The 17,612-nt window shown below is 35.2% G+C and overlaps 1 protein-coding gene across 3 annotated transcripts in view; it reads right to left on the reverse strand.

Moving 5' to 3' along the window:
- Positions 1-17,612, reverse strand: part of LOC121390004 (agrin-like) — a 312,421-nt gene that overhangs the window by 99,789 nt on the left and 195,020 nt on the right. For 2 of the 3 annotated variants that reach the window (XM_041521697.1, XM_041521695.1), the window contains exon 4: positions 10,924-11,160. The exons of the other annotated variant lie outside the window; for it this stretch is intronic. In XM_041521697.1, coding sequence (XP_041377631.1) covers positions 10,924-11,160 — 237 coding nt within the window. The remainder of the gene's footprint in view (positions 1-10,923; positions 11,161-17,612) is intronic. 3 annotated transcript variants of the gene reach the window in all.

Consider the following 17,612-nt stretch of genomic DNA (forward strand, 5'->3'; position numbering starts at 1 on the left):
AATGGTATATACGGTATACCGCCAAGCTCTACACAACAGCTGAGTGCTCAACTGACAGCATAAGCTAGATTATGGCCCGTTTTGTCTGAAGGACAGTACTATTTTTCTTTTTTTAACAACACCACTAGAGCACATTGAATTGGTAATCATCGGCTATTGGATGTCAAACATTTGGTAATTTTGAAATATGGTCTTAGAGAGGAAACCCGCTACATTTTTTCATTGGTAGCAAGGGATCTTTTATATGCATCATCCCACAGACAGGATAGCACATACCATGGCCTTTGATATACCAGCCGTGGTGCACTGGCTGGAATGAAAAATAGCCAGGACAGTACTATAGTGCACTGTATATTCATACCTCAGTCTCTTGGTGTATTATTTTTTAAACACCTCCCGAGTTTGTTGAACGTGACTGACGTGAAGACCTACAGCACCTGATGCAGGTAAGTTTTCCTGCACTGAGATTCATTGATCCCGCCCACAAATAAATAAATAAATAATTCCACCATTACAGTATACAGTGATATCGGGTGCAGTTCATGCAGTCCATGCAAACACAATGACTTCGGACTTAATAACACAAGATGGCATAATGAACTGCGGAAAGAAAGAAAGAAATGTTTTATTTAACGACACACTCAACACACATTTTATTTACGTTTATATGGCGTCAGACATATGGTTACGGACCACACAGATTTTGAGAGGAAACCCGCTGTCGCCACTACATGGGCTACTCTTTCCGATTAGCAGCAAGGTATCTTTTATTTGCGCTTCCCACAGGTAGGATAGCACAAACCATGGCCTTTACTGAACCAGTTGTGGATCACTGGTTGGTGCAAGTGGTTTACACCTACCCATTGAGCCTTGCGGAGCACTCACTCAGGGTTTGGAGTCGGTATCTGGATTAAAAATCCCATGCCTCGACTGGGATCCGAACCCAGTACCTACCAGCCTGTAGACCGATGGCCTAACCACGACGCCACCGAGGCCGGTGAACTGCGGATTACATAAAATATCATATCTACCTTGTACATGTTAAGAATTTATTATGTTAAGAACTTTACAGACATTAAAAATAAATTTTAAAAATGTGTTACACATTCAGACCATAATTTCACAATTTTAATACTTGTATGAAACACCAGTATTACTACATATGCTGGTAATTATGTACTGAAATAGAGAATAACTAGTTAATGACATTGGATATCTGCTTTATCCTGTGAAGGTAAGGATGGGGAAATTGGCTGAGGCTCTGCCGAGCAGAATGCCTCATTCGGCCTGAACAGGATAAAGCAGATATCCGACATCATTAACTAGTTATTATCTTTATCCTGCAGACCATAAAAATTAAGGGGAAAAGCTATTATTTCTGTTATTTCTGTATAATTACAAACTTTCAGAATTTATACGATTTACTGTATTCTGATTGGCTGACGTCACTAAAAAACCAAGCGTTATCCTTCCATAAACCTCATAAAAATACATCATCACGGAAGACCAAGATCAAAATAACCGCACAACACCAACAGTCACTACACGTAAACAAAAGTTAATATCAAGGTCACTTTGCGATAGAAAAAAACAAAGCAAATCTGCACATGAAATTGTTTCATTTTTTAAAAAGAAGTTATAATAAAGATATATACCCTGTTTTTGTTGATTCAATACTTATTTTTATTTTTAGCGGACAATTTCTAATAGTATGTATACATGTATTCCTACGCTTATTTACAGAACATGGTTGACGGTAAGAAAGAAAGAAATTATTTTTGAGTGTTTTAAGGTACACTTCTTGTACTGTTTGTAATTATAAGAATTGTTTCTCATTTTTTAGGAATTTATCGATGTATAAAAGTCACAAATGGTATAACATTGCGTAGCATAGCGAAGCGATTTTATACCATTTGTGACTTTTATACATCGATAAATTCCTAAAAAATGAGAAACAATTCTTATATGATGACCTAGCGGTAAAATGCTCAATTTTGTAATGTAGCTATGTGTGTGACATCATAAGAGTGACGTCAAAAGTCATAATCTGCTAGTATACGTTTATGACTTTGCTTTAATTGGTCATCATAATCCGTCAATAGGAACAGTGGTTGCAGGATAAAATATCATAACTATGTCCCAGTTAAGATTCTGTCTGTTTGTCCATCTGTTCTTGTCCATCTGTTCATCCCCTTCCTGTTCACCCTCCCCCCCCCCCCCTCACCTATCAGTCTGTTCATCCATCCGTCTGTATTGGTTACACTACCAGTCTGTCTGTTCTTGTCCATCCGTTCACCCCTCTTGTTCACCCCCCCCCCCCACCTATCAGTCTGTTCATCCATCCGTCTGTATTGGTTACACTACCAGTTTGTCTGTTCTTGTCCATCCGTTCACTCCTCCTGTTCACACACCCTGCCTATCAGTCTGTTCATCCATCCGTCTGTATTGGTTATATTGACCGGCCTCGGTGGCGTCGTGGCAGGCCATCGGTCTACAGGCTGGTAGGTACTGGGTTCGGATCCCAGTCGAGGCATGGGATTTTTAATAAAGATACCGACTCCAAACCCTGAGTGAGTGCTCCGCAAGGCTCAATGGGTAGGTGTAAACCACTTGCACCGACCAGTGATCCATAACTGGTTCAACAAAGGCCATGGTTTGTGCTATCCTGCCTGTGGGAAGCGCAAATAAAAGATCCCTTGCTGCCTGTCGTAAAGAAGAGTAGCCTATGTGGCGACAGCGGGTTTCCCTCTAAAAAACAGTGTCAGAATGACCATATGTTTTGACGTCCAATACGATGATAAGATTAAAAATCAATGTGCTCTAGTGGCGTCGTTATTAAAAAACAAACTGTAGGTTTTTTTTTGTTTGGTTATACTACCAGTCTGTCTCCAAGAATGTCTTATATTGTGAAACCTTGTAAATGTTTTTAATCAACAGAAATTTACTCACAACCAATTTTACACTTCAACTATAATCTAAACCCCTCTATCCAAAAACAAATGTAGCTTTTCTTTTTCTTTTTTCTCTCTTTTCTTGAATGGTCAAACATTCTTGAGAAAAACAAGTGTTTTTAATCAAAGAAAGTTGAACACAATTTTACATGACTGTACCTAACCCTCTTCCACGAAGCAAATTCTTGTGAGTGTATACAGCTTGACAAATTCTTGTGAGTGTATACAGCTTGACAAATTCTTGTGAGTGTATACAGCTTGACAAATTTATATAAATGCGAAACAACCTTGACAAGAGATGGTTTTGATTCAAACAAAATTCAAGCACATCTAACAAGGGCACAAAACTGTCAATATAACCTAATCCCTATATCCAAGAAACAAATTCTTGTAAGTGTATATACAGCTTGACAAATTAATACACCCATATAAATGAGAAACAATCTTGGCAAGGGATGCTTTTGATTCAAGCACATCTAACAAGGGCAAAAAAACTTTAACATAACCAAATCCCTCTATCCAAGAAACAGCTTGACAAAAAGTTTGTTTTGTTTAAGGACACCACTAGAGCTATTGGGAGTCAAACATTTGACATATCATTTTAGATAGGAAACCTGCTACATTTTTCCATTAGCAGCAAGGGATATTTTATATGCATATCCTACAGACTGGATAGCACATACCACGGCCTTTGAAATACCAGTTGTGGTGCATTGGTTGTAATGAGAAAAAAATACAATCCGTTGAATGGATCCACCGAGGTGGTCTGATCAAGTGACGCAAGCATCTCAAGCGAGTGCTCAACCCACTGAGCTAACTCTCGCCCACTCTTGTAAATGTATACAGCTTGACAAATTTACACACCAATATAAATGCGTAATGACCTTGGCAAGTGAAGGTTAAGACTGTCACTACACTGCAATGAAATTACCTTAGCTATACTCAAGGAAGATCACACTATCACTCCCGGCAGCCATAACTCACTAAACCGGGCAATGAAACTGCCGACAATATTGGAGTCGTGCTCTGCTAGTAATCAACTCAAATGGAATGGCTGGCCAATCTTGGACTCCGCGAAAGTGAAACCGTCAAAAGTGTAAATTGTATGGTGTCGGTGATGGTTTTATTCCCCACAAAGACTTGATTAATCATCACAAACATCTTGGCGATATTGGAATACAGTATAATGGAACTGATGATAAACTTCACAGGGCTCGAACTTAACAACGGCACCGACGCCAATTGCCGTCGTTGAGATATAAATTGCCATAGGCCAAAAGTGCCGTCGGTAAAGCTCCCCAATAATGACAAAATGTTTTCATCTGATATACATTAGTTGCCAGTATATAACATTAGCACATTTAAAATATGTCTACACATAGCACAATTGCCATAGGCCAAAAGTGCCGTCAGGTAAAGCTCCCCAATAATGACAAAATGTTTTCATCTGATATACATTAGTTGCCAGTATATAACATTAGCACATTTAAAATATGTCTACACATAGCACAATAACCTTTCCTTATTATTATTTTGCTGCAAATGTCTTCTCTTTTTTCAATTGCCATGGGCAGACTTTAAATTGCCGTCAGTGATCCATTTCACTAGCTGAAATTTAGTTTTTACACTGCCGTGGGAGACAAATTCTTAAGTTCGAACCCTGACTTCACACCAGTGTTCGAGGTTAACGGTATCCCGATATCCCGGGGATACCAGAATTTAATTTTGGATACCAGACTTCAAGAACCCAGTATCCCACCGGGATGTCACATAATACTAAATTCTCAGGTAGGATACCAGATTTTGAAATGTTATTATTCAACTGGGATACCGGCCAAAAAATTTAATCTCGAACACTGCACACACAACTATTTGTTCCGAGTGAGCCAAAGGTTGATCATATATATACTCTTAAAAAAAAGTAGGGGAACCTGAAATATTAATGCTAATATCAACTATTAGACCGAACATACATTTTGACCACAGACATCCTAGTAAAGAGCGTTGCCCCGTACACGTGTGTAGGGTGTCATCTCTCGATTTTGACAATTTCCAGGAAGGTCGATTAATCACTGTGGAACATTATTTCTGTCAATCTTTTTCATTCTGTTGATCATATAGTTGCTATTGTTTTGTTTTGTTTTTAGTCATTTTTATTGTTTGAATTTGCGATTTACTATTTTTTTTTTTTCTTCAAATTTCACTTCTGACCCCAATCGTCCTTCAAGATATTTGGTGGTCATAAAACCTACTGTAATACTGAACTACCGGTTGTAATGTTTGCCCAATTAATTCACTATTATCATATAACCATTCCCCACAGCTAATATACCTTACAATTTTGGCAATTGTAAATTCTTATTAGAGTTCCCCAACATTTTTTAAGAGTATATATTATGACTCACTGTGTGTATATATATAGCTCTGACTAATTTACATGTACTAGCTGTAAAATCAAATAAAGTAATTTGAAGCGACTTGCTAATATTTTATATAAGAAATTCATCATTAGGATAAAAATAATTCATCATTAATTTTTTTTAATAAATATATAGTGCTGGTTTAATTTAGCCCAATTAACCAATGTTTATGTTATTTTATTAAGTTTTTTGTATTTCTGCCATAACTGCATGAGAGAAGTTTTACGTGACATATTTGCCAATCAAATACAAATTCAAACTGAATAAATTCACCAAAATACTAATTCAACAATTATCTGTATAAATAAGGTTTGCTAAAAAAAACCCCAAAAAACCCCAACCTCCTAAATACAATGTGGCACTCCACTTAATTCCATTATAGAAAATGTTAACATTGTCGGCAATAGGAACTGATTTAGTCTAGCAGAACCTATATTTTCAGACTAAAAGAGCACTCTGTTGAACTTTGATTAATGTCTGCGTTAGGTGTATAAATTCTATTACATCTATGGCAATCTGACATGCTGGCCGGTGTTCAAAATGACATTATTACAGTCGGCCGAACTAAGGTGGGTTTATATCCCTAGAGATGTAACACGGGATCGAGGAAGCTTTTCCTCCTTACTGTCCAATTCACTGCTGTAATTACACGCACAAATTATATCTAATCAAATTAGAATCATTTCATTGTCCTGTGAGGACTTACGAAAGCTATGAATACACCTTGAGCACTGTCCTATTGATCGCTTAATGTAATAATACCGCAGGAAATGTCCCACAATTCTAAACACGATTACATCTGACAGTGACACAGACTTTATCCAATCAGAAATGATGTTTTATATGTGTTGGGTAATATCACAGGAAATGTCCCTTCAGTGTTAAACATGATTATATATCTGAGTTTATCCAATCAGAAATGATGTTTTATATGTGTTGGGTAATATCACAGAAAATGTTCCTTCAGTGTTAAACATGATTATATATCTGAGTTTATCCAATCAGAAATGATGTTTTATATGTATTGGGTAATATCGCAGAAAATGTCCCTTCAGTGTTAAACATGATTATATATCTGAGTTTATCCAATCAGAAATGATGTGTTATATGTGTTGGGTAATATCACAGAAAATGTCCCTTCAGTGTTAAACATGGTTATATATCTCAGTTTATCCAATCAGAAATGATGTTTTATATGTGTTGGGTAATATCGCAGAAAATGTTCCTTCAGTGTTAAACATGATTATATATCTGAGTTTATCCAATCAGAAATGATGTTTTATATGTGTTGGGTAATATCACAAAAAATGTCCCTTCAGTGTTAAACATGATTATATATCTGAGTTTATCCAATCAGAAATGATGTTTTATATATGCTTTGGGTAATACCTTAGGAAAGGGTTGGGTTTTTTTCACATTAAACATGATTACATCTAACAATGTTACCAACATTATTCAGTCAGAAATGTGGTTTTTTAACGTTAAACATGGTTATATCTGACAATGTCACCAACATTATCCAATCAGAAATTGTGTTTTATATGCCTTGGGTAATACAGTAGAAAAGTTTTTTTCTATGTTAAACATGACTTTATCCTATCAGAGATGATCTTTTATATGAGTTGGGCAATGTCACAGGAAATGTCCCTTAGTCATGATCACATTTGACTTTATCCAATCAGGAGTGATGTTTTATATGCACTGCATAATACCTCATGAACATGATTACATCTAACAATGTCACCAACATTATCCAATCAGAAATTATGTTTTATATGCCTTGGGTAATACAGTAGAATAGGGTTTTTTTCTGTTAAATATGATTACATTTGACAAATATGTCACCAACTTTATCCAATCTTATTCAGTGCTTGGTAATCTCAGGAAATATTCTTTGGTACCACACATAATTATAAGGAAGGAAGAAAGGAAATGTTTCATTTAATAACACACTCAACACATTTTATTTATGATTATATGGCATCACAGGACCTCACAGATATTGAGAGAGGAAACCCGCTGTCGCCACTTATGAACTACTCTTTTCGATTAGCAGCAAGGGATCTTTTATAAGCACCATACCACAGACAGGATAGTACATACCATGGCCTTTGTTAAACCAGTTGTGGAGCACTGGCTGGAATGAGAAATAGCCCAATGGGTCAACCGTATGCAGAATGCAGAGTTGAATGGGCATCTGGCAAAACAGTGGTTGATTCCATGAATCTAAATTTAGTACCTCATCTGTATAGGACAAACACTCCTGAGGAGATCATTTACTGGATGATACAACCTCGCTGCACTGCTCAAGAGGACTGCCACTCCCAGACTAGTTTACTAAATCAAAACTATAGCACAGGATCGCCAGAGCTCATTTTAATAAATATGGCTGTGATGACTTGCACTCATGAATTACTGTCATGACTTGCACTCATGAATTACTGTCATGACTTGCACTCATGAATTACTGTCATAACAGTGGTGATATCAGGTGTTCCCAAAAGATGAGCATATTCTGTCCCACTGGATACACCCGTCATGTGTACTATCAAATTTTAATATATGGTGCTGTTATAATTATTCTGACAAACATGATGTAATGTAACAAAATCCAGGGAAATCATGATTGTTAAGAAACTATATAAACAAAATTGGAGCAAAATGTAGGTTGTCTATAGGAGCCTTGACAGATGTGAAGTACAAAACTTAATTGTAAGTCATAAGAAGTTCAAACAACATTTAAAGATATGCTGGGGGTTTTCCCCCCAAAAGCAAACTACTAAATCATTTTTGAGATACTAACTAAACAGTTATAAGATGCCACCTATTCAAACAATTTCTTGTGATCTGTAAATATATAAACCTAGCTAAAAAAAACAACATGCACTATAAGTATAAATCTAGGTAAAACAGACCTATAGGAAATGGGGCCAGGGGAGATAAAAATCTGGCTTGTTCACACCCACACACCCACTAGAGACTATGCTACCCCCTAGCGACTGTGCCTCCTACCCCACTTCAAATATCATTCCTATATGAGCTTGCATAATTAAATCACAGCCCTAACAATTTGCTTCAGTATTCAGAAATGATGATGTAAAAATAAAAATAAAACTGAAACTTTAATTAAGGTATGGTACAATGTTTTAAAGACCTATTGTCTTCAGCAACAGTTAAACTATACTGCATGGCACTGAAAACTATAGCAGCTGGAAATGACTTTTTAAATGAGGATTACAAATGTTATACAGTAAAAAAGATCTTTGTTCTCAGTACCACGTACTCTACGTACCTGTACATGATTAAGCAGTCATTAGTTGTGAGAAGCTGGCTGACATAACATATTTCATATACATGTACACTGATACAAGCATACAACTAATACACAGAAATTCGCAAACAAGGTAATTTTCCTAATATAAAACAGGTACAACATATAGCTGTTGGATATATATACAGAGGTGCTTAGCTAGTACTCAATTTTATATCTGTGTCATAATCAAGGACTCTTTTTAAGTAACGTTTTTATGGGGGGGGAAGAAATGAACTATCTAACTGTCATTCAGCAACTATATACATGTAGCTGTTAAAACAGATATATATGTTCACAATCACTGAAATAAAATATCACAGTATAAGTTTTCAGTGTAAAGATACAGGCTGCATGGTTAGTAATGTCTCGTCTTCTTGACATCACCTCGACATCACCTCGACATCACATATATTGCTACAGAGTATACACATAGTTCTTAACAGACATTTTGTAGACATGGCTGCCATTACGGTCATTATGGGGAGATCACTCCAGTGACTTACCTGCTCTTGATAAAAAAAGCACCTAAAAAATCCAGCCGTTAGACTTGTTAGTATTAACAAATAAAACAACAATAATATGTTAACAAGCAAAAATAATAAAAATGCATGCTGTGAAATCACTTTTGTTCTTGATGGTCCAATTTTCATGACACATAATTCATTTAAGAACACAATAAATATCTAATACATGTAAACATATACCTGAAATACAAATTTATGGCGTTACCTTTTTGATCCATGAACTGTGTCTTTTAGCAAAACTACAGAACATTTAAAACAGTGAAAATAATGGATTTCACAGTATGCTACAACCAAACCATTTATTTATTTATTAATATTAAAACTGACTTTCTAAAAAATATTTGTTTAAACAAACAAAACTTTATGAATTTTAAAAACATAAAGTAAAGAAGAGAACCATCCTTAAATAATAATAATAATAAAATATTCCAAATTAAATAAATTAAGAATTTAACATAGCTAAATAAAAAAAAGATAAAATTCTTAACTCAAAGAACGTCTCTTAAATAATAATATTAAAAATCTAATTATATTGTAACGAGGCAGTGTCAAGTGATATATTTTTTAAATTTTTATAATAAATATATAATTTATGTATAAATATTACTGTATGTTTTATATATACACACTATGAGTATAATCTGTTTGTTTCAAAAGAAAACTAATGAACTGGGATGTATCTCTACAATGAAACAAGCTAAAATTCATATAAAAACATAATTAAATTTTAAATCCATACCAACTCAAATAACATTAAATTAAAAAAATTAAGTGGAAATAAAATAAAAAATTCTTGTATAAATTACCATCAAATTGCTTTGGTTAAATCTATTTTCTTTGATGCTGGTGTGAAAACAACTAATTGAACAGTCAAGGTAAACCAAAAGCAGTTCTACTTTTAGTCTCTGTGTACTAAACATAGCTATATTATTGAGTACTTCACTGACAATGCAGTTGAAGCTGCATACCTTGGCTGTTCTAGTAGTTCAACTTAAAATTCACCCCTGTTTTAAAAATTATACTTAATCTATATGCATGTAATTTGATGGTAATTTGTTTAGAAACTTTTTTATGTACATAAAATCTATTTATAAAAACTGTTATGAATTATGTTTTTATATCAGTTTTAGCATTATTTACTATATACTTATATGCCAATTCATCGGTTCCATTTTGAAGCAAACAGACTATAGGGAATATTAAATTTCCATCAAAAAATAATTTAAGTACCTGAAAATAAATGTTTCTTTTTTAATGATTCATGCAATAGATGGATTTTAAATTTGGCTTGTTCAGTTTTACATTGCATGCATGCTTAACAATATTTGTAATTTGAAAACAAAACTAGTATTAAATATCATCAAAACAATCTGGTACTACTTACCAAAAAGAACTATCAAATTACTTTAAAATTAGTGTTAAATAACACAATTAAGAACCTCAACACCACCACTTTAAAGGGACTGTCCTAAGTTTGTTGTCATGGTAACATGTTTGTGAATAACAGAGAATTATTTGTAATTAATAAAATTACATATTAATGACATTTTTTTGTTTAGAACATCAGAATATAGAGGGGGGTGGAGGACAAAATGTTACAATAACAACAAACTTAGGACAGTCTCTTTTAAGAATTATAAAACCAAATGAATAAAACACTGGATGCAAACTGAAACCAAAAAAAGAAAAGAAAAAGAAAACCAAAATGTACGTACCACATTTTCCGTAATACTTGACTCTGATAGAAGTGATGGAGTGACACGCTGCTCTCTTAAGTTCGCACATATTCGGGTAGTCAACCCCATCATTCCCGCACACCTCCGTGCTGCCGATATTATCACCAAACGAGTCACACCTGTCCTCACACATGCACCTGTGTGCAGTGCCGTCTAGTGACGGCACGCACTTGGCACCAAAACTGCAGGGATTCCCCTCGCACGGGTTCTTTTTACCTGGTGGATATTTATAACAACCATTCACCGAATCGGCCAACAGGAACAAAATATATATTCCATACAAAACCTTTTTCCACACTGACTGAAAGAGAACATTGTGTACTGCTGTTACCACTGATTTTGTCTGTTGTGATGTTTTGTGAACGATGACATCATCGTTCTCTTTTAGCTGAAAATTTCTCATCTCTTTATGACACGGATATGTTACCTCCATTGTGTGTACCTGTAAGCTCAACATGATATTTCTTTTTCGGGTGTTCGGACATTAAGTTGAAACATTAAAAACAAATGCTTCACTCAATACCTATAATGAAGGTTATCTGGTTTCCAGGTAAGTATTCCAACATTAATTAAGCTGAAATGTAAAATTTTGTGTCCAAAAAAAACACTTGACAATGTGGGCTGGTTTTCTGTTACTTTAACATTAGGTACAAACGTAACAAATTCTTGCACTCAATACCTATAATTAACATTATCTGGTTCCAAGTACTCCAACATTAGGCTGAAATGTAAAATTTTGGTCCGCAAAACATTTGGCAGTTAATGTGGGCTGGTTCTTAGGCACGCTAATCTTTTATCAGGAACGTGAAAAATTTCTGAACACAATACCTAAAGGTAACTTGGTTCCAGGTATTCTAACATAAAGTCAAATTGTAAAAATGTTGCTCCACACATCACTTAGCAGTTAATGTGGGCTGTTTTTCCAGGTACTCTTATTAAGTAGAAATGTAAAGATTCCTCCACACAATACCTAAAGTAAACTAGTTAACTTGTTTCCAGGTGTTTCCATATCAAGTCGAAACATACAAATTTTGCTCCACACAACACTTCACAGTTATGTGGGCTTTTTTTCAGGTACTCTAATTAAGTAGAAATGTAAAAACATCTGCACATAATATGTAAAGTGAGCTTGTTTCCAGGTATTCCAACAACAAGTCAAATTATACAAATTTTAGTCCACAAAACACTTGGCACTTAATATGACTTGCATTTCAGGTACTCTAACATAAAGTACAAATGTAAAAACAAAATCCTGCACACAGTCGAAACGTACAAATTTTGTTCCACACACAACACTTGGCAGTTAATGTGACTTGCATTTTAGGTACTCTAACATTAAACAGAAACGTACAAAATTCCTGCACACAATACCTAAAGTCGAAACGTACAAATTTTGTTCCACACACAGCACTTGGCAGTTAATGTGACTTGCATTTTAGGTACTCTAACATTAAACAGAAACGTACAAAATTCCTGCACACAATACCTAAAGTCGAAACGTACAAATTTTGCTCCGCACACACACAACACTTGGCAGTTAATGTGGGCTGGGTAAATTAAATGATCCGTGAGAATATTAAGCCGTGCGGAGTAAGCGGGATAATGGCAGGAGAGGATTCTGCCAGGATCAATAACCAAAGATGAAACACGCTCAGAGAACACCAACAATGCCTCTCACAGTCTCATCTACGTGCATCTACTCTCGCTGGCGTCAAACTCGGCCATCCCAGCACCTGCCAGGCGCACAAAACAATTCCATTATTAACACAAACCATCTGCTATCTCATCCTAACTGACCACATCACCGAGGAATATATATAGACAGCTTCGACATTACGCTTATTGAAATGGAGTTAATCAACATTGGCCACAGTTATTCTGTGTTTCCGTGATCATGTGCCGTAAGTGTCCCGTATCACATTCACCGTAAGTGAAAGACGGCGTATATAATCTCATAAAATAAAAATAAGGTTCAGTTGTTTGTATTCAGTTGTCCTATTTGTTGGCAAATTGAAATATAGACACATATTCAAGAATTAGCCATTTTCGTGCTTATAGACTACAGACAGTTTATTGAAACATCCCTGAAGATGAATTATATATGTAGATTAAAAGCTATTCTGTATTGAAGAATACAAATCTTTGTCCGTGATGATATTCTCTTCAATATACATGTAGTACATGCACTCCGAAAATTGTTACTTTAACAGTAAGTTCATAAAGTTGAATTACATACAGGTGTATCATGATATAAATAAACTGTAAAGCTATTTTCTGTATAACAATATAATTATTTGTCTTTAATCACCGAGGATAAATTTTCTGTGAAGCTATTTTCTGAATTACTGGTATCGCTGACACAGATTATGTAGTGTTAAACAGACCAGCCAAGACACAAATCAATAATTAAATGAGGTTCTGGCATTCAGGGCAATTAGGAATTAAGTACAGTGCTGTACAGATAATAGCATTCAGTGGATGGAACTGTCAGAATACATGAACCAGAAACTAGCCGTAACACCTTTTTAGAAAACAGTATAAACAATGCTTGGAATTTCTACAAACAATCAGTCATGGAATAATATATAAACATCTTAATCAGTGGAATGTTCTGTAGAATCATTTTAAAAAACACAAAAAAACCCACAGGAAATTAAGAATGTCTCAATTAATTTGTAGAAGAAAGACTACGTTCTATATAGTAGTTCCAACTTAGAACATATATTAAAAGTATATTATATGTATAAATGATCTGTAAAAATGTACTTTTACATTTAAAAAAATTATATACCGAATAAAATTATGTGTCTGTAGAACAAAAGTCACGGTAGATTGAATTTACATCGTTACAGTTAATTCTCCCTGACACAGAATCCAAAACCGGAGAACACAATTAAATTACCGAACATACAACTTCACAGCACATGATCCATGTACAAATTAACCATCACACCTTGCGAGCGAAGATCATGAGACCACTTCGAATTTTTCTCATTAACCAGAGAACTCGATGCGTCTGACCGAAGTAACACTAAAACCGAAATCCTCAGAGAGACAGAACACAATATTCAGCTACATAAGCCAAAAGCGAGTGTCACTTGGCATCGCTAAGAGGTTGGCATGGTATTTTTTCCATTTCTTTTTTCATTACTGTTCTGTTGTCTTCGTTCAACAACTGCCATCATTGATCTTGGAGAGCCAAGACATTGCGGAACTTGCCTCTGCGACAGGCACTCAGTTCTCGAGTCTCCAGTCGTGATAAATCTGCTATCATAAGCCATTAGGACTCACTGGTTAGGTGTAGGGAGATTGCGTTAATTCTGATAAACATTCCTACATGAGAATACTTTGTCCTGCAATTTGCCGTATAGTCGGTAGTATTGATGCGACAACAGAATGCCCGAACGAGAGTCAAGGAGTATTCTTCAGTGCCACGTTTCGTGGAATTGAAGGTCAACTCAAGTAGAAAACCACTGGCTAATCGGAGGAAATTCAGCAAATTGTTCATAAGGGAATTTCGGTACATTCTGCTTTCCTGAACAATTTTCTCTTAATGCATTAAAGCGGGAATTCCAACACACTGTGAGATGTTTTGCAAAAATGTTCATGAATAAAACCAACAAAAAAAATCTTTGTTAGACTTTACAATGACGTTAATTAAAAAAATTAATTCTCATTTTATTGCAGCAAATGGAAATTTTAAAAGAGTGAAAACATTTGTAGCATAATTTAGAATTAAAATATTTAATTATTAATAATGATACGTACAGGAATGAATTTTTTTTTTTATATTATAATAAATTACAATAATTATAGAATATTCCAAAATTCTAAACACATAATTACACATAACACCAGACCACTTTAAACTTTTTAAAACTTATTTTTGTGTAGTGAAAAACAAGATTAGAAATTGTAACAGTTTAATGATATAAATCTGAACAGCAAAGCTGTTGTCCATAATCAAAACTGTATCTCTGTACAATGCAGACAAATGGATATTTTGTAAAATAGTGGTTGATCCATGAATATAGATAGTAACTTGTCTGTAAGAGGATAGCCACTCCCAAGGAGCTCTTTTACTGGACAATACATCTTTCCCATATTGCCACAGAGGACTGCCACTCCCAGACTAGTTCACTAAATCAAATCTAGCACAGGACAGAGCTCATTGGAATAAGTATAGCTGTGATGACATGCACTCATGAATCACTGTAAAAACAGATATCCTTTTAAAGATGTACTGTTATCAAAAGAAAACATATTTAATACAATTTTACGTCTACAACGTAATCTATTTAATATTAAACTAACTTGGTCAATGTTTCATGAAAGTGACTGATATCAACAATTTTTATATAAATCCCATGCAGACTATATAAAATTAGTAGTTAAAAATAAACAGATCTATGCAGATTTTATTTTTAAAATTCCATCAATATATATATATATACTACCTTTTTGATGAACATTAAAGGGACAAACCCTAGTTTTTACACACTAAGGCATATTTTTCATCCAGACCCTAGTTTCAACCTGTAAAAATGGACACTAAGTTTGGTTAATTTACAAACCTGTAACAATTAAATTTGCATACAATTAACAGAGTGAAACAAGAGTCTATGACATTGAAATACCCTTAAAAATAAACTAAAATGCAATTTCATAACTGTTACTTCTCAGATGCACATGCATTTTTAAAAATGTATTTTGTGGTATTAGAAACACCAGGATGACCAAAAAACACTTCGGTTGTATGGAAATGGATAATCTAAACAATAAAATGTAAAGTAATGTTTGATTTCAGTAATCATAAACGGCTCCAATAGTGAGAAATATGCCTTAGTGTTTAAAAACTAGGATCTGTCCCTTTAAGGAATCTTTTATGTGCATTTTGTAAAAACTGATACTTCTTTTCCAGATAAAATTACCACCATTAAATGGAAATTGTTTATTTAACGACACACTTCAACACATTTTATTTACGGTTATATGGCGGCATTAACTGAAATACAACAGATTTTATTATTACAATTATGCCATTGAAATCATTTAAAGAAAACTCAGGATAGATACAAGTTAAAGTTTGTCTTGTTTAACAACACCACTAGAGCACATTGATTAATTAATCACTGGCTATTGGATGTCAAACATTTGGTAATTCTGACACGTAGTCCACAGAGGAAACCCCTCTACATTTTTCCTAACGCAGCTAGGGATCTTTTATATGCACTTTCCTATTGCAGCAAGGGATCTTTTATATGCACTTTCCCACAGACAGGCAATGTCCAATAGTTGGTGAGATAGAAGTTAGTGCAGGCAATGGTTTGTTTTGTTTAACAAGAGGCGGTACGTAGCCCGGTGGTAAAACGCTCACTCGATGCACGGCCGGTCTGGGATCGATCCCCGTTGGTGGGACCATTGGGCTATTTCTCGTTCCAGCCCGTGCAACGTAACTGGTATATCAAAGGCCGTGATATGTACTACCCTGTCTGTGGGATGGTGCATATAAAAGATCCCTTGCTGCTAATCGAAAAGAGTAGCCCATGAAGTGGCGACAGCGGCTTTCCTCTCTCAATATCTGTGTGGTCCTTAACTATATGTCTGATGCCATATAACCGTAAATAAAATGTGTTGAGTGTGTCATTAAATAAAACATTTCTTTCATTTTTTTTCTTTTTGCTTAACGACACCACTAGAGCTGTATGCAATGGATTTCCAGTAATCACATTCAAATTACAATGCAAACTTGAGGTACCGTACTTATTGTCTTTTTAAATAATTCTTTATAATTACAGTATACAAATGTATCTTTAAAAGGGGGCTGGATTTAGCTCAGTCGGTTGAGTGCTCGTCTGAGGTATTTTCATCATACGATTAAACCACCTCAGTGGATCCATTCAACTGACTGTTTTTTTTTGCCATTCCAACCAGTGCATCACAACTGGTCAAAGGCCATGGTATGTGCTATCCTGTCTGTGGGATGGTGCATATAAAAGATCTCTTGCTGCATTAGGAAAAATGTAGCGGGTTTCCTCTGATGACTACAGGTCAGAATGACCAAATGTTTGGCATCCAATAGCCGATGATTAATTAATCAATGTGCTCTAGGCTGTGCTCGGTCTACAGGCTGGTAGGTACTGAGTTCGGATCCCAGTCGAGGCATGGGATTTTTAATCCAGATACCGACTCCAAACCCTGAGTGAGTCCTCCGCAAGGCCCAATGGGTAGGTGTAAACCACTTGCACCGACCAGTCATCCACAACTGGTTCAACAATGGCCATGGTTTGTGCTATCCTGCCTGTGGGAAGCGCAAATAAAAGATCCCTTGCTGCTAATTGGAAAGAGTAGCCCATGTAATGGCGACAGTGAGTTTCCTCTCAAAATCTGTGTGGTCTGACATCATATAACCATAAATAAAATGTGTTGAGTGTGTCGTTAAATAAAACATTTCTTTCTTTGATGTGTTCAGAATTTCGAAATACTCTACAGTTTATTAATAAGTAACATTGAATCAGTGTAGGAATATGAATCCAGCCTTAAAAACAGTAATTTAATAACACTGCACTCGAAACCATTCAAATTCAAAACTGGTGCTTTTATATCGATCTCTACCAACAAATGGAAACATCACCAGAAGAAAAAAAAACCCCACGCCACTAACAAAC

The sequence above is a fragment of the Gigantopelta aegis genome, chromosome 15 (genome assembly GCF_016097555.1).
Source record: "Gigantopelta aegis isolate Gae_Host chromosome 15, Gae_host_genome, whole genome shotgun sequence".
NCBI lineage: Eukaryota > Metazoa > Mollusca > Gastropoda > Neomphalida > Peltospiridae > Gigantopelta > Gigantopelta aegis.